Source organism: Camelus bactrianus, chromosome 22 (assembly GCF_048773025.1).
Source record: "Camelus bactrianus isolate YW-2024 breed Bactrian camel chromosome 22, ASM4877302v1, whole genome shotgun sequence".
Lineage (NCBI taxonomy): Eukaryota > Metazoa > Chordata > Mammalia > Artiodactyla > Camelidae > Camelus > Camelus bactrianus.
In genome coordinates, this window is record NC_133560.1 from 24,068,309 (window position 1) to 24,087,137 (window position 18,829).

Consider the following 18,829-nt stretch of genomic DNA (forward strand, 5'->3'; position numbering starts at 1 on the left):
CAGGCAGCGGGGCTCTGGCTCACCAGGGGCATCCCTGCAGCCAGAGTGCTTTGTTAGAGAGGAACACAATTCAAGAAGCCTTGCCAAGCCAGGCTGGCATTTGAGTAATTATATTAATGAATCTCTGAGTTTCAAAATCTAATATTAGACGGTGGCTTCAGGACCATCATCCTCAGTTACTGTCCCACGTGACCAGGAATTCTCCTGGGCAGCCACATGGCTTGAACAGACCGCGTGTGTGTGTGTGTGTGTGTGTGTTTAATTTTTTTTAAAATATACGTATTTGAAACTATGCTCAGAGATCTGTATGCTAGGCCCACTTTATAAAGTACGATACCATGATTAAGTGAGAGAAATCTGGCCCATCCTTGGGGCAGGGGCCTCTCATTTGGCCATATCTCTTGGGCTGGCAATACCCTGAGGATTACTATTCTGTGGAGCAATGGCCTTTGTGTTCAAAGCCAGCACTGCTCACCACAGAGTTCCCCTTGGCACAGCAGGCAGGCCTTGCCTGCAAACCCGTGGGCCCTGCTTTCCCATCCGAGCTCATTAGCTGTCTCCATCTCAAGTCCAAACTCAAAAGTTGGGCTTGACACACACAAGGGGCAGCTGATCCTCCTGCTCTGGCCAACTACCCGGTGCAGACCAGACCACTGCACCACCATCCTGGCCATTGTCTGTGGGCCCCGTCCCAGGCTAGCAGAAATGATGACCCAGTTGGCCACACCATGCATGTGGTCAGGGCCAGAGGGGACCAAGTAAACTGCAGCCAAGTAAACAGGCACTAAGCACAGGTGAAAAAGAAAGTTTGCTATACTCTCATGATTACATTTCACTTATGCCGTGCAAAATGCAATCTGCTATAAATGACGTCAGGTAGCTTAGAACTCAAATTTCTGTAAACTCCACATGCCAGAATAGGATTCAGCTCCCTCATCTGTTCCATTTGTGAAATCTCTTTGGGTGGCAGACACCTGCCTTGGTTGCTGCGTCTGGAAAATGGGCTTTTGTGGAGATAAGTTCTCTTCCTGGGACTGGAACACTCAGAAGGCCCCATGGCCCAGAGGCTGCAGTGGCCAGCTCAGGTCTAGTGGGAAGAGCTGGCCTGAAAGATGGGGGAAGCAGGAAAGTTGTGCCTCTTGGAAACTCTCTGGTAGGAAATAAGGGATCGCTGTTTAATGATTCTTCCATTACTATTATTTTTTAATAATAGGCAAAAAATCCACATCAGTGCCATGCTGCCAGGCACTGCCAGGCTTACTCTCAACAGTGTCTTAACTGCAAAGGTACCCTGAGCTTTGAAAGGGTTAAAGACTCTCTCAGAAGACCCATGATTCCCAAAAAAAAAAGGTATCCTAGTCCCAGAACCCTACACACAACCAATTAAAACACGGAAAATAGAGCTGCAAGAATTTCAGAGGGGAGGCCGGGTGTGGATCGGGTGGAACTTTGCTAGCAAGGGAGGGCTGTCATAAGGAGAGACATACAAGTTCTGCTTATCCACCTCTAAAGCAGGGCCTCTCGACCTCACCACTACAGGCAATCCATGACCTACGATGATTCAACTTAACGATTTTTTTTAATTTATGTGGTGTGAAGCAATACACATTCAGCAGAAATCATACTTCGAATTTTAAATTTTGATCTTTTCCTGGGCTAGCGATCTGCAGTACAATACTCATACTCCACTGTGATTCTGGGCGGCGGCAGCAAGCCACAGCTCCCAGTCAGACAGGCAAGCAGGAGGGTAAACAACTGATACACTTATAACCATTCTGTACCCATACAACCAATCACTCTGTTTTGCACTTTCAGTACAATATTCTATAAATTACATCAGATTTTCAGCACTTTATTATAAAATAGGCTTTGTGTTAGAAGATTTTGCCCAATTGTAGGTTAATACAAGTGTGCTGAGCACGGTTAAGGTAGGCTAGGCTAAGCCATGATGTTCGGTAGGTTAGGTGCATTAAATGCATTTTTGACTTACAATGTTTTCAACTTTATTGGGACATAACCCCATTGTAAGTTGAGGGAGTTCTGTAGTGACATTTGGGGCCAGATGCTTCCTTATTGAGAGAATATCCTGTGCACTGGCCTTGACTCACTAGATGCCAACAGCACCCTCCCCTGGTTGTGACAACCAAAAGTGCCCGTGGACATTGCCAAATGTTCCCTGGGGGAGTAAAATCGTCCCTGTTTGAAAACCGCTCTTCTAGGATGACCAACCATCCTGATTTTCAGGAGACAAAGGGGTTTCCAGGGAAAAGGGACTTTCAGTGCTAAAACCAGGAAACTGCTGGGCAAACTGGGATGAGCTGGCCACCCACCCTCCTTCCCTCCCAACTAACTTCAATCCCCCCACCTGCCATCAAAACGCATTTCCTACGCCCCCCACCCTGGGATGTGAATAGTAGCTCTTCATCATCCTATACGAAACCACCTCTCGTATGCCTAAAGATCACATCCCACCCGACAGCTTCCTCTGGGGCCAAAATACTATCCTTGTCCGTCTTTCTTCTGGGCACCATCTCCCAGCACCATGACTTCCACGAGGCTCTCTCAGACGCATGCCGAATTGCTCACATACTTCTTATATTACTAAGGCCGAAATTGACCTAAAACGTCTGGTAGGGGAAACAGCCCCACCCTGGGGAGGACATGACTGGGGTGCAGAGCTCTAGTTTGCCCATGTTCAACTCCCCTTCAGCAAGTGGCCCCAGAGACACAGAGAGATCACCTGGGAAACAGAACAATGGGGAGAAGCCATTTGGCTCCCCTGTTCTCCTCAACACTTGGCTGAGTCTCACATGACCTGCTAGTCACAGAGAAGGGACCTGAGACCCTCTAAAGAGGGGATGAAGGAGTTTCCTGCCCTGGTGCTGGTTTAACACCTGAGAGTCCTCTGCACAGGGCAGACCACCTGGTCAGCCCCTAGCTCAGCATTCCCCACCCCAAGCTTTCTATCCATTTGCCTCCTCCCTCTAAAGGCCTCTCTTCCTTTGGTCCCCCAGGGAGCCGTCTCGTTACTACGGAAACAATGATGTCATGTGGCTGGGTGGGGCTGCATGTCCCTCCCACCACTCCCTAACTAGGTATCATGCCTGCCTACATCACAGCTCAGAAATTTATAGCCCAGCGCTGGGTATTTATAAGGTGGCTCTGGTGTGACCACAGATTCTGTGCAGGGCTGGTGACTATTTATAGCCAGAGGATATACACTTATTACACACACACACACACACACACCCCGTATTCTGGGCCACGTGTTATATAACTGCCATTATGCAATAACGCCCATTACATAATAATTATGCACTAATGGGGATATTATCTACAGGCATAATAAGGACACACTCCCCAAGGGCTGCACATGCTAGACCTCCTGCAGGCCATCTCCAGGGATCTCCTGATCCCTCCGAGCACTCTACCCAGTCCAGAAGAATCACCAGGTGTCACCCTACTCCCGGCTGTCATCCACAGCCTACCCTAGACCATTAGACCCAGCTGCAAAGCTCTTTCCAGATTCCTTCTTCCTGTCTTGTCTGTGCCCCTGGCCTGGAGAGAACATTCCTCTCTGCCATATCTTTAAGCCTGACACAAAGAATTATGATAGGATAAATCCTGGAAGGCTGAGGGATACTTCCCTCTCCATTTCAAGAAAGGGAAAAAGCAGCAGCAGCAGTCACCCCTGGAAGGAGCCAGTAGGGTCTAGAAAAGCCTCACGGACACCAGGCCAGTTGGCAGAGGGTTGGCCCCACACAGAGGAGCATCCTGGCCCTCCAGGAAAGAGCTGGAAAGAGGCAAGGGGCTGGGGCCAAGCGAGGCACAGCCAAGCAGGCCACTTCTTAGTGGCTCCTCCTTCCCTCAGCACCCCGTGGTGGCCAGGCCTTTGGCAGTGCCCTGACTTCTGCCACCGGGGTTATACCACCAGCAGGAATGCCCCAGAGAAGGATCCTGGCTGCTCAGACACTAACACATGTTCTACTGGTCACCCTGCTCCCAGCATGGACGAACAAAAGCTGTCACCTCGGAGGAAAAGAAGACAGGGACATAAGCTCTGCACCTATGGTGACAGGGGACATGCGTGGAATGGGCAGGGGATGGGAAAAGTTAAGACCACAGTGGCACTCCATGGAGCCAATTCAATTAGCCCAAACTGCTCTTAAAATAGATATCGCTGTATTTAAAAGTATTTGATGAAAAGTTAATTAATGAAAAAAATAGAAGAACCTACATGGATCTGGGAAGTGAGCTTCTCTCTGGTGCAGGAGGGTGGTGAGGGGAGCCTGTTTGTCTCTTACATTTCTCTATTTGAATTTTTTATAGAGTGTGTTTTACTACAGTAATAAGAAAAATCAAATACCTCTTTAAAAAAGAGTAGGGCTGAGGCTCAGGCAACACTTCTAATCTCTGCATCCCATGCTGCAGAAACAAATGTCTGCTGCTCTTTGGGGTCTGAGATGGGCCTGATGGGGTCACTGGCTCATCACATAGGCCTGGGTCAGCTGAGTACCAGATCCCCTGGTCCAGACCCCAGATCAGCAGAGCCCTGGCACACAGAGAGACCACAATGCAATACATCAGGAGGAACGTTCAGTAGGAGACACGGAGGGGGAATCATGATTCCCATGGGGAAGAGGAGCCCCCAGATGGTTTCAGCCCAGGGAGCTTCTGCCCAGAAAGAGGAACATGGAAAAGGACATGCAAGGGAACAGCCAGGGATCAGAGGTTCTGTTGCCACATTAGAAAAGGTAAATAGGGTCCTAAACTGGAGGAGAGGCAAGAGGTGAAAAAGGGGTATATTCTGTCTGAACCCCTCTGTTTCTTACAGGTCAGAGGGTCTCAGCTGGAGCAATTCTGTCCCCAGGGACACTTGGAAATGTCTGAAAATATTTTGGTTGTCACACCTGGGGTGGGGGTTGCAACTAGTGGGTCGAGGCCAGAGATATGGCTAACCACCCTACAATGCACAGGATGTCTTCCGTGACACAGAGTGATCTGGCCCAAAAGGCAGCAGCACCATGGTTTGGAAACCCTGCTCTATGGGAGCTGATATCAATGGCTAAGAGGTTAAGTTCCTACCTTACTAGCCATAGAAACAGGAAAATCTCTGGCAGTAAGTTAGCCTCTCCTACAACCCGGCTGCCTTCAGCATGTTGGGAGAGTTTTTATTCACTCAGCCCCAAAGTTTTCAAACTTTAAGAAAGGGGTAAGAGTGAACATCTACGTGAATTCAGGAGCATAAAAGGCAACGAAGAGCAGATTACTGCAAAACTTCCAGCGATCATCTGGTTAATTAGGATAATTACATTCATTTTTATTTCAAACTACAATTCTAAGCAGACTCCCAGGAAAAGGGCATGACAGAGCAAGAATCAGGGATCCCAAGATCCAGCTGAGCCCACCTGGCTGTGCACACCTGGACTTCCTGAACACTCTGTCTGCCCTCCCCATGCTCCAGGAAGGGGTGCCAGGAAGCTGAGCCAGGCACAGCAGGGAGAGGGCGTCCAGCCGACCTTTCCCCACGTATACTAGCACACTGCCTTTCAGGTCAAAGGCAGGGGCTGGCTGGTGGGAAGGGAGACCAGGGTCAAGGACAAGCCAGGTTCACGCTCTCTGTTTCCACCCCACATGCGGCTGGGTGAGCCCTTGAGCTGAGCCACAGGCTGGGCTCCAGCCCCTCTGTTTCAGCTCCTAGAGAGCAAGGGAGACCACGGGAACCTGCAAGGCTTTATCCTCTGAGATTCCGCCAAGGCCAGCAATCCCGGTGAAGTTCAGGAGCAGCAAGGCCCACGGAGGGAAGCCGAGGAGCTCAGTGACCTGAAACCTGGGGTCCTTCTGCTGGAAACTCATCGTGTGACCCAAGTGCCTGGACGTCTCTGTACTTGGGTTCCCTTCTCTGTACAGTGGGGACAATACCTGCCCTGCCTATATCACTCAACCATTGTGAGGAGGGAATCAGCTCTCAGCAGGCTGAAAAGACTCAGCCAGCTGACAAAAACGAGCTAATACCTCACTGTCTTTCAAGGTACAGTTCAAGCAGGTCATCTTCCAGGAAGTCTCCCAGGTCCTTGAGTCTGGTTCACCAAATCTTAACTACACACGGAGGCCGCTGTGTGTGTCACCTACGTGCACGCACACACACACACACACACACACACACACACACACACACACACACAGAGCCAAGAACGAGGGTTTAAAACTAGAACTGGTGTAAGAATTTGGGTGGTTAACACATGAACGGGACTCAACACGGTGCCTCGGCCATATTGGGCCTTCAACGAAAAAATGGAATTAGAGCCGGGGATGGAGACCACGGGTGTGCCCTCTCCTCCATCGACAGGGAACAAAAATTTTTCAGGAACCTGAACAAACCTTAAGTTGTTGGATGTTCCCCAAATTAATAGCAAACAATGGCCCTGACCCTGGGGCAGTGGCATGCCGGGTCATCATTAAGACATCCAAAGTAAAGAGAAGAGCCAGAACATCCCCCCACAGACAGGCCATGATGGCCAGTAGGGGGACAAATCACTTGGGAGACAGGCCCACAAAGGGCAATGCCCAAATATTTTTTTAAATCCCCAAACGGCCAGAAAATCAGATATTAAATTTCCATACAAAATAAGGAACCCAGGTATCCAGCGGGCAAGGTCCAGACCAGCCAAACCTCCCTGCCGCAGCCCCTCCGCTTTCTGGGACCCTCTTCTAATGCCAACAACTCTTCAGCTCAAACATGCTTAAAATGGCGACGGCGGCCTGCAGGGCCAGGCGTTTGTCGTACTGTTTGCCATGGTGCCCTCAGTGCCAAGAAAAACCTATCATGAGAAATGCCATCAGCTATATTTATCTATCTCTCAGCCCCCCAGCCTCCTCCTTCCGTCTGCCAACCAGGCCCTGCGGAGCCCCCCTCACCCAGTGGGCACACTTCCCTGTTGCTGACGCCTGTGACCACCTGCCCAAGCCTCGCTTCCCGGCGCTCTTCCCCAGCCCTGGCAATCAGGCTTCCACACAAGCACAACGACCAACGGGCTGTACCCTTTCTTACTGATATGTTGGTTCGTGCCCACGTGTGCTTAAAGTTTGCACCCCAAAGGTGCTGGACGGGTGTCTCTTGTCCCAAACCAAGGGCACAGGTGGTCCTCCATCTCCTTTCAGACTCAACTCCCTGTGTGTCAGGACTTGGCAAGACCAGTCTGCCCTCAAAGTCCTCCATGAGCCGTGGGCCAGGTCCTCTGGGAGGGATGCCTACGCTGCAGCGTCTCCCAAGTCAGTCCCCATGGGGAGACGAGAGGCACCAGGTGAGAGAGCAAGCAAGCTCCTCCCGGGCCTGCGCACCACTGCCAGCAGGACGCCTAGCTGCTAGGTAGGCCTCTCACCTCTCTACTCCCCTGATGGAGAGTGGGGAGCCCCAGCCTATATTTCAAGGTGCTAAGAATTTCCAAGAAGTGTGTGGAGTTAAAAGGGCCCCACCCCTCTTCCTATCCAGCCAGGAGGGAAATGGCAGAATCTGGAATGATAAAGGGAAAATGGCAAAGTCAAAGTTCAGGACTGCTCAAATCCTACAGCTGTGATGAGGCCAGTGCCAGGCACTTCAGATCTTTCTCTTCCCAAGCACCATGGCTCCAACTTGACCCTTCCTACCCTCAGGCCTAGCACAGAAAGTCTGAAGGTGAATCAACAACTATATTCTAAACCCCCAAACCTCCTCGTCTTGCTTCAGGAGGCAGCCCCCACCTTCTGCCCCAGCCTTCTCCCCAGAAGGCTGCCTCTCGCCTCCGAGCCCCCAACTCAGAAAAGAGTTCCAGGGAGCCAACTCCTCTGAGAATGAAGCAACCCAAATAAAAATTTTAAAACCCAGAAGCTCTTTCTCTCCTGCCCCCTCCCCCTCCACTGGCAAATGAAAACAAACAAGAAATCAAAGAGGCCTTTTGTGCGAGCACCGCGCTGACACTGCTGGGGCCTTTGAAAGGACTTCTGAATCGGACACTGAAGGATAAAATAACTGAAGCGTGGCAGCTCCTGAGACAGGGGGGTGGGGTGGGGGTGGGACTGACCGGGCAAAGAGAAAAAGGGGTGGGGAGGGAGACACCTTCTTCCCAGGGCAGAAAGGGGGATGTTTAGCTGTGCCCTCTCTGCCCAGCTGTTGCAGAACAGACACCAGAACAGAGACAGACCATGGCACAGCCTTCCACCCCTCAGGCCTATCCTTCCACAGCATCCCAGGCCCCTGCAACTCTAGAAGGTGGCTGAGATGGGCCTTGCCTCCTTCTTCATGGCCCACCGGGAGCAGCCCCCAGTGAAGCCCTGCTGGGTGTTCCCTCGCCTCCTGCATGGATTGCTGAACGTTCACATCTACAGGACGGTACCTTCTGGAAGTTATCACAAGGCCTCCACCCAAACCCTGTGGGCCATATGCAGGAGTCTCTCATTCTTAGAAGGGCCTTGCTCACAGCAGGTTCACCAAGTGTGTATTTCATGAATAAAGGAAATTCAACCATCCTCTGGCAGTGCCAAAAAGTAAACCGAATCCTCAGGAAGTCCTTCTGCACGTCTGGATCCCAGCCCTCCTGCTACAGAGTGGCCCTGTTTCCTCTGGGCGGGCAGTGGAGCACAGCTGGTCACCATGCTCGGCCTCCCAGGTCCCCTTCAGCTTATTCACAGGCCTGAACTCTGCCAGCTCAAGCTCAGACAACGGTGGTTCTTTTTCCCCTTGAGCTACAGCTTCCAATTCAACCATCAGAGTGAGCACTCCACCAAGACCCCCTGCACATCGCAGCCAGTGGGAACCCCTGACTAGTTGGGCAGACGTGCTGTGGACAAAGGAGATGACAGCAGATGGTCAGGGGAGTCCCAGAACGCAAGGACTGGGTCTGGGCATTTCTGATCTCCTCTTTGGGGTCACATCCCCCACAAAGCCAGCCTGAGACACATCACCCTTTCACCCCAGAACCAGGCACCCCATGTCACATTAACAGCAAAGGTAGCCTGGGCCAGCTTCACAGGTGTGCAACCTGGACAGTCACATAGACCCTGCGCTTGGTTTAGTGGTCTATTGTCTCATTGTAATTCCTAATCGTTTTGAACTAGGAGCCCCTCATTTTCATTTTGCACCGGGCCCCACAAATTATATAGCTTGAAGGCCCGGCGAATCATGTAGCTACCATGGGATCTGATCGAACCTAGAGTTTCTGTGTTCAATGTCAAAGGCTCCAGTTTAAGAGGGCCTCCAGGGGGTGGTGACCAAAATGGCAAGGATGCAAGGAGCCACATCGAATGTGGGAGGCATGAGAGACTGGCAGCGTCTGGCCTGGAGAAGGAACAGCTTCCTGGGAAGAGGGGTGGAAAAGAATCGTGAGAGCCGTTTTCAGCATTTGAAAGGCTGCCGTGTTACAGAAAAATTAGCTCTCATCTGGGTCGTAACTTAAGGCAAAAATAATACCAGCAGGTAAAGGTGATAGGGAGACATCCTTGGGCTCACGGAATCACAGCAAGCAATCGTAATTGTAGCAGCTGCTGTCCACTGCTTGCCTGCTATGTGCCGGTATCTTTACGTAGTAGCTGGTTTAATCCCTTTAACCATCCTCTGCATTAGATGAATCGAAGAATTTTACAATGACCAAATCTGACCTTTGACCAACAGTGACATCTCTTCTGGGATGCTCTAAAGGGCACCTAACCCTACATTGGTAAATCTTGCTAATTTTAGGAATCCGGTAACTGGGCCCTGCCATCTTCAACAGCCCTGGCACCAGATCACACTGCCTCAAAAACGCAGACCAGTGGCATTTCTGGCCCTAAAAAAAAAGAGGCACGGGTGAGGTGGCACAGAGGCCTCAGGAGGGGTTAGTACCCCCAAGAGGGTGACTGGAGCTCCTGTGGCCCCTTCCATACTTGCACCAGAGCCACCAGATGGGCCAGGCATCCAGGAAAAGCTTGAGGGGCATCAATGACATCGGCCATATCTTGGCAGGGCTGACATGGCAGAGCAATGCCTTCCACTGCTGAGGAAGCAGACAGGGGAAACCAGAGAGCTCATATACCTGAGAAGGACGACCTTGCACTTGAAAAAGTTCACTTAGATAAATCCTCAGGTGCTAATCCATTTCCTGCGACAGGAAAGGCCCAGCTGTCCGAGGACCTGGAGGCGAGGAGGGAGGCAGAATCTCTTTTCAGAGCAGCACACTGAACAACCCAGCGGAACACAGCCTGTAGAGTCCAGACTGGAAAATCCTACGGGATAAATCCTACAGGTTTCTTCCACAAAAACAACCCAAAAACTGCCAGGAAAAAAACAAGATGAAGAAGGAGGAGGAGGACCACTTAGAAATTATGAGTCTTGAAAGATGGAGCAACCCACTGCAATGCGTGGACCTGATCTGGATCCTGATCCCGGCAAACAAAATTAGGAGACGATTAGGAAAATGTGAACACTGACCAGCTATCTGACCATACTAAAGAAACTGTTGATTCTTATTTTAGGTGTGATAGTGATGTTGTGGTTATGTTCTTCAGGAGTCCTCATCTTTAGAGACATGTACACAAATATTCACAAATGAAAGGCTACGATGCTTGGATTTCCTTCTGAACAACCCAATGCAGGTGGGCAGCAGAGGCTACAGATGAACTGAAACTGGCCGTAAGTTGGAACTGGTGATGGGGGTTCCTTCTACATGTAAATTTCTCTGTAATGAAAAGGCTGAGATGAAAAAAGCCGCCAGCTGAATACCTGGACTTCACGGGCCTCCACTGTGGGCCTGTTGGAGGGATCTGACAGGGAGATACTAATATTTCCATTCAGTAAAGCATTTTATTACTTTCAGATTTTTTTTCTTTCCTAGGACAGAGGCCTAGGTTAGAGAAGGTATGAAGACGCCGGCTCAACCTTCAGATCCCTGTAGAAGCTTTAAAGATAGTCTAGCTGTGCTTGAGAATAGTTCAGCCATCCTTCCTCACGTAAGCATCCTTCCTCTTGGCCCCATGCTCCCCTCTGACTCTAGTCATTGCCCTAGGATACCCTCTTTGGATGGAAGGACATTACCAGGAATGTACTAACTCCTCCCCATGGCAGTGTTCTCTGACCCTGCTCCGCCTCAACCTCCCCTCCTGAATGGAACAGACACAGAGAGAAATTCTTTCCCAGAAGAAGGCCACCCTCACCTCCACCCTTTTAGGACCCCATATTCTGAGAGTGGAGCTCCTGACGTCACACACATGTCCTTTACTCCTCAACCATGCCACCTCTTAAAACTTCATGTGGGACAAAACAAGGACCCACAAGGGCCACAGATGGAAGCTGATGGTGCCTGGATGGAGGTGAAGCCACGTCCCCACTTGTCATCAAACCCGGCACAGCCAGTTCAGCCCAGATCAGGTTCTTCAGCCCAGTTTGACGGGAAGAAAAGTACTTCTTTTAGAGTCCAAAGCAACTCTCGTCTGAGCCCTTGCTACCCCAGTTTATACTGGAAGAAAGGTGCAAAGCACCCTATGTCTGTGTGTGGAATAGAGAGAGGCTGTGCTGTTGGACTGACACTGTTCGGGGGCTCAGACAGAAGACATCTTCTAGCAAACCAGGGTAGCCTAGAGAGGAAGCCATGCCTACTCCACACCATCTTGAGACCACCTACCCAAGGCCCACTGGTGGCCCATGCCACACCAGCTCACCCCCACCCCTTCAGTAAGTAAGAATTAAAGCAAGTCCAGCAACAAAAATCATACCTTCATTGAAACTATCTGGAGTCCAGGGACTTGAACTATAGACAGATTATATGAAAACATCCTCAGTTCTCTACTCAGCTTTTGTCAAGGAACTAAGCCTCAGCTGGGACTGAGGTGGCCATGGCTGCATGCGGTGGGACATGAATTCACTCCTATTACTGGGCAAATGATCTCATTATGTCTGGGGCACAAATGGGGGTGCCTCCCTTCTTCTGACACCTGCCTGATCAGTCCAGGAGCCAGATGGCGGGCCAGGAAATGGTCTCCATCACACATACTTCATCCTACCTCAGCCCCATGCTGGTAGCAGTAAAAAATACGGCCTAAAATAAAAGAGGCCAGGGAAAGAGCTCAGCTACAGGGATCCAGCTACAGAGCAAGGTAGAGGAAGCCAGCTTAGAAGGAAGATGAGTACTGATTTCGTCTCAGAGGCCCTAGTTCTAAAATCGGACAGTACAGAATCCCCTCTCAGAGGAGCTGACAGACACAAGCTCAAGGCTCCAAGCCTGCCCCAAGCCACCTCCAATACCACCAGGCATACACCCTCCCCACTCTGATTTGCTGTGTAGACAGAAAATGAGGGAATAACTTTAAATTTTTTCTTTAGTCTCTTTTCTGGAAAGAAAAAGAATGAAGGAGGAAGAGGACTGGCAGTTGGTCATTCTTCTAGAGGGATTATGATAGTGACACAGGACCAGGTACAGGCCTAGAAAGATCCATGGAGGGAGGTAGGGAGGGGTAGGGGGTGTCCACTGCCTCCAACCAACTACCAAAGCCACCTCTCAGAATGAGAGAATGAACAAGAGGAGAGGCCTCAAATATTACCTTTTTCTCTCCAGAGCTCTCCAACATATAAACTCTCAGTGCTAATCCCTTTCGAGGTTCCGTTCCTGACGCAATGCAGAAAGCTCCCCAAAATTTCCCTTCTGGATTAAGTCATGCCTCTCCTCCCAACTTTCCAAACAGGCAAGGAGGTGACCAAAGCAGAAAAGTGAGTTGCTTTTCTTTTTTGTGAATGAACAGGAAGGAAGATACACACACACACACACACACACACACACACACACACACACATTTTCGGGAAAGAACATTCACTAGAGTTGAAGTTAAGCCACACTCTCTTGCATTCGCACAAAGAGAGAAAAAAGAGAAAAAGGAGGAAAAAAAACGGAATGGTGGGAATGAAAAAAACACACACACACAGGGAAAGGTTTGGTAGCCCTCTCATTACAAGTTGGTTGGGCATAATGTAAACACACTTCTGCCTTGCTTAATCACAGAGTGCCGCCCGTTTAGGTTTCAAAGGCGGCAGTAAATTGGGCGTAGCTGAGTGGAGGCTAAAAATTAACCAGCCATCTCTGTTTCAATTTGTAAGAAAACAAAAGCGGAAAGAAATTATAAAAAGGGAAAGGGTAGGGGGAAAAAAAGGAACAGAGGAGGAGAACTGAACCACCACAACCCAAAATGCAGGGTGAAATTGGAAAAGCAAAGAGCAGACCTGGAACTCCTTGGAACACAAAAGGAAAAGGAGATTTTTACAGAGTTTTGATTGTTTGTTTGTTTCTCTAAGACCTCTTCCACAGCAACACCACTCCCTGGCGTGCCTATGCTGGGGAGAGTCTCTCTGCCCCCCAGCAGTGGTGCAGGGAGCTGAGGGCACACATCCTGGGGTTTCGACACTTCAGCTGAAACATGGAGGGGAGGTGAAGGGGAAGAGTGCAAGGAATCTCGCGCTCATTTTCACTCTCTGAAATCAAATGACTTCTCTCCTCTCCGACAGCCAGACTCCAGCCAAAGCAGCTCCTGCCTGGGCATCTGGGCCCCAGAATCTGCCCGCCTCTGCCTTCTCTCCTCTTTTCTATTCATTCTGTCTCATATCCAGAGGTTTTACTTGCCCCTCTCTCTGCAAACCGCTGCCCATCCCGCTTCTGCCAAATCCAGCTTTCCCCCAGGACTTGCGGGGAAGCTGCAGGAAAGCAAGCACCTGCCCCCCAGTACTACTTCTGACTCACTTTCAATCTGAGCAAAGAGTGAGATATATATATATAGGTGGTGGTGGTGTTTATCACAAGCTCTCACATCGTGGATAATTCTGGGGCATCCTGGCCCCAGTCATAAGACCTCCAGCATCTTTTGGGTAAGATGAGTACTCCAAAGATGGAGACGCACAAAAATCGGTAACGTGGCAAGGGAGCAAAGGAGGAAGAATTGAGAGGGTGGAGGGAAACAGAAGGTAAAAGGGAACACCAAACATGCTGTAGGCCTCAGCAGGACGAGTGCACCAGTTAGGCCCATCGCGTGTATGCATGTACCGTTTGGAAAGAAGAGGTACAATAAACAGAACAAATGCCAGCAAGTGAAATAAAACAGGGTGGGGGAGAAGGGGGATTGAGAGAAACCTACCCGGAGTGTGGACAAAGTAAGCCAGATAAAGATCCAGTTCTTTGATTGTGACTCCAATGTGATGTGGCTGGACGCACAGGCCGGGGTTCGAGCACTGGGGCGACTTGTAGAGCCGCTCCCCATCAGTACTTTCCAGGGGGATCCCCTTAAACAAAATCACCATGACCAGGTCCAGCCGCCACACCTTGTCGGCCTGGCGAAGGCAGTCAATCCGCCGGATCTTGCCCTTCTGGTCGGGGTTGGAGAGCACGCAGCAGGGGGGCTTCTTGCCCGTGATGGTCAGCACAAAGTCCTCTCGGAACTCGGGCCGGATGTCTTTGCGCAGCTTGGCCAGCAGCCGGGATGCCCACTTCTGCTTGATCTCAGGCTTCTCGCCCAGCAGCTCGTCCTTCACCGCCCGCTCCTCGTCCTTCGACATCCGCTTCTCGTGCTTCTTGAAGTACTTGCGCTTCCGCGCCTGCAGGTTGAACCAGGTGTAGGAGAAGGCGCGGACGTGAGGCAGCAGCGCCTCGATGAACGGGTGGAACTCATCCTGCAGGCGGCAAGCCGGGAGCATGCGGGGCGAGGGAGGACGGGAGGAGGGGAAGACGGGCGAGGGGAAAAGAGAACAGGAGAAAAGAAGCGTTAGAAGCGGAGCACAAGAAAAATCGCCTTCTCCTCCTCCTCCCCCCCCACAACAATTTTCTCTTGCAATTGTTCTAGGAAAGTGTGGTCTGGAGCCACCGCCAGCCTAGCCAGCCGCTCGCTCCCATCTCAGCCTCAGCAGCCAGACAGAGACACCCAGAGCCTGAGCACACACCTATTCTCTCTCTCTCTCCCTCACTCACTCACACACACGCGCGCACAGACAACGTTGCCGTCCACACACACACGCTGCTGGTATCCCCGCCAGGCTCTGTCGCGCCCATGACATCTCCATGTTCTATCGCAGCCTCGAACTCATGTCAGCTCGCCCCGGCACGGTGTCCAGTCTGCATGAATGCCTGTGGAGGCACAGGCAGGGCATGCGGGGGCCACCTCACACCCAGACACCAGGAGGTTTTTGGCCACCCCCAAGAAGAGAGAACATGACATCCACAAGCCAGCGAGGAAACGGATTTGGCTTCCCCCTCCCCAGGCTGTTTTCATTCTCTTTTCTCCTGCTCCAATTGGAACATCCACCCCAGCATTTTTTTAAATCAGATCTAAATCCTAAATATGTGATTTCAGCTTTGTTATTGACACCAATGCTAATGTTAATCACAGTAATAAGGAACAAAACACTTCTTGTTAGCACAAATAAGGTGGTGGTCTCAGCCACGTTAGGGTTAAAAGCTACGTGGGGCATCCTGCACCCCAACCCCACTGACCCCTTCACCCTCTTCCCACTCAGTCAGGTGACAGAAGGCCGGGCTCTCGCTTTTGGTTTGTTTTTTTTTTTTTTTTGCTTGTTTGCTTGTTTGAAGTTTAAATAATAATTGATCTCTGCTTACGAAAATAAAACTGGAAAAAATTAAATAATTACCATTGATCTGAAGCACCCGGCAAAGCCCAACGCCCGATTCTGAGCTTCTGGACTCAACAGAGTTGTGAGTTGGGGGCGGGTGGGGGGGGAGGGGGAGGAGCAGGGGAGGAAGGTAAATGTTTTAAAGGGGGTTATTATTGGTGTTCTGGGGAATAGGGGCCGGGCTTGGGTGGATTCTCAAACCCTTCCCCCTCCTCCCCCCCATGCTCCACTGCACAGAAGGGGGAAATTAATATTTTTTTTAAAAGGAGCAAAAAGAAAGAAAGGTCAGGGATAGCAAGCAGAGAGAGGGAGCGAGTCAGTTACCACACACACCAGGTAAACAAAAGCCAACAAAAAAAATTTTTTTTCAGTTTCACCCTCTGTACATCCTCTTCCAGTTAAATTTTTAAATAAATAAATAAACAAATAAATAAATAAATAAAATTAAAATATGCAAAATTTAAATATCAAAACCTACCTCCCACCCCCCCAACACACAACACACCCCTACCCCACCCTGTGCAAAACAAAACAAAAACAAAAACCAGAAGGGGGAAAAGCGGCAGCTGAAGAAAAAGGCTTTCGGCTTTGGCAGCGGCACAGGGGTGTAAACTTCGAGCTGCCTCCCTCTGCCTCTGAGCCTGATCGCAGGCAAAGGGGGAGCTCGCAGATTCCCGGGGAAGAGGACGAGTTCGGACCGGCTGCAGACCGTCGCTGGCAGAAGCGTGCAAAAGAGGGAGGGAGCGAGGGAGGGAGGGAAGAAGAGAGAGAGAGGGAGAGAGGGAGGACGTGGATGGGATGGGGCTGTGTGTGTGCGTGTGTTGTGTGTGTGTGTGTGTGTGTGTGTGCGCGCGCGCGCGCTGGTTGGGTTTTGGATCTTTTTTTTTTTTTTTTTTTGCTTCTTTTCTCTCTCTCAAACTCCCTCTCTCTCCCCTTTCATGCTCAATCCCCATCCATTTGCCTGTGCCAAAGCCAGTTAAAGGCAGGGGGGAGAAAGGGGGGAGGGAGAGGGAGAAGGATCCACCTATTTGGCAATGAGACATCCTCGAGCAGCCAATGGCTGCGTCCAAGGGGAGGAGGGAACCGGGCGAGCCGGGAGGGTGGGGAGAGCCCCCGGCAGTTGGAGACCAAAAACAATTTGCCCAATCGACAAGTTCACGTCTAATGAACAAGCAAAGTCCAGCAGTTATGAATTTTTCATTCCAGGCTCCCACTCGGGTCCATTTGGCAGCGGCCACCCAGCTAATCTGAAGGGGGTGTGAGGAGGACTAGGCTGAGGAAGACACAGAATTTTTTTTAAAAAAAAAACAGAAAAATAAATAAATAAAGGCCTGACTCCGGGGCGGGCTGGCGGGCGGGAGGGAGCCCCAGAAGGCCTTGGGGAAGCAGCTGCGCCTTCTCTCTGTGTTTTGGTTTCAGTCTCTTTCTCTCAGGCCAGAACACTCTTTTTCTGGTTCTATTTCTTTTTTTATTTATGGGGCGCACAGGGGCGAGTGGAAGTTTTCCTCCCTGGCCATACACACGAGCTGTGCTATGAATAGAAAGAGAAGAAGAAAGAGAGCTCGGAAAGTGTCGATGCCAGCAGCACTTCCAGGGCAGGGACCCGGCACCCAGGGTGCGGCCACTCCTTCCCCCAGGTCTAGCTGCTGCTCACTGGAGTACTCCCAGAGGAGGAGACAGGCCCCCCAGCACCTCATGGCACCCCCAGCCCCAGCCCCCAGTGAGCTCGGTGCCTCCCTCGGCCCACACCCAGCCACGCACGCTCCATTAGCGGTGAAGAGGGATGCCAACGCAATGCAGCTCCGCTCGAGAAACTGCAACAGTTTATTAAAATAGCTTCCTGTCACAGCACTCCGCTGACAAGCACTACACGCAGCCACAAACAACAGCCAACCCCAGAGGGAGGTGAAAAAAGACAAGAAGATGGACACTACTTCCAAATACAATCACTGGGTCTTGCTGACACCCCACCATCACCTCCCAAATGAACTCTTTAATTCTTTGCTTTCTCCAGCTTTGCCCTCTCCACTTAATCTGCATTTAGTGTTTCTTGGTTGGAGGAGGGGGAATATTCACCTGTCTCCCATTCAGTTCAGACTAAAGGGCCCAGACTGCAGGGAGCAAGGTGCAAGAGCATAAAATAAAAAACTTAAAAGAAAGGGAGAGAGCTAAGAAGGAAACAAGGGAACAGAAAAGAGTCTATCAGGAAACTTGAGACAACCTCGGGGAAACCAAGTCACCAAGGAGAGCTCCACAGGGGAACCCCTGCTCCTGGGCCTGCCTCCCAGGCTGGAAGGACAGGTAAGCACGGGGGGAGGGAAGCCAAGAGTGTGGAAGTCTCCACAGGGTCCTCTTTGGAGCCATGCTTTCGGCCTTTGAGAAGCAGTAAGGAGGAGACAGTTATTAAACAAATGGAAGAGCAGAGGAGGATGTGAACACAGACAGGGAGAGCATGCTCCCATTCAGAACCCAGTCGCTACAGCTGCCCTCTCCCCAGGCAAGGCTCAGCCCTCAGCTGGCAACAGAAAAAAGGTCACTGCTCACTCGCGCCCCTTTCTTCCCCATCTGAAACCCTGTGCTCCGTGGCCTTTATGCTCAACGGAAAGGTTCCTGGAAGAGGGCCTGGGGTGTACCAAAACAAAACATGCAGCCCTGGGCTGGCACTGAACCCTGACAATGAGAAAGGTGCCGCCCAGCACCTGAGACCCCAGTCCAAGCCCTGAACGGTCTGAAGTGAGCTCGTAGCAACCGGAGAGAAACAGAGGTGAGACAGGAAGAGGCAGGTGCCGCTGCAGATAGGCCTCTTAGGGTGGCGTTCAATAATTAACATCACGTTAATAACCAGCTTCAGTTCAATTAGCCAAGGATGTTAGCTGAGTAACATAAGATACCACACCCTGCCTCTCCACCTTGAGAGAAGCAATCTTACTTTCTAAAGTCATGATGAGATGGTAGAAACTACAAGTGAGCTTATATTTGGCATGGGGGTGTTTTTCTGGTATTTGGATTCATACTAAATATTAGACACCAAGCAGAAAATGGCCAACATGAGCCTCCTGGAGAATTCGAACATGTTCCGTCTCTCACAGACCACAGTGCCGAGTGTTAAACATGGGTTGATTCTGAATCCGGTGGTACAGTTGGGTAGGTGGCAGGAGAGATGGCGAATGGAAGGATCCACTTGGCAGTAAGGGAAATGGACAAGATTCCTGATTCACT

The 18,829-nt window shown here is 50.7% G+C and overlaps 1 protein-coding gene across 8 annotated transcripts in view; it reads right to left on the reverse strand.

The window, feature by feature from the left end:
- The window catches only part of NFIX (nuclear factor I X), a 96,518-nt gene that overhangs the window by 53,906 nt on the left and 23,783 nt on the right, over nt 1-18,829 (reverse strand). For 7 of the 8 annotated variants that reach the window (XM_074350646.1, XM_074350644.1, XM_074350648.1 and 4 more), the window contains one exon: nt 14,125-14,656. In XM_074350646.1, the coding sequence (XP_074206747.1) occupies nt 14,125-14,656 (532 nt within the window). Of the gene's footprint in view, nt 1-14,124; nt 14,657-15,628; nt 16,052-18,829 lie in introns of those variants that run through there. The other variant, XM_074350645.1, reaches the window with a different exon arrangement.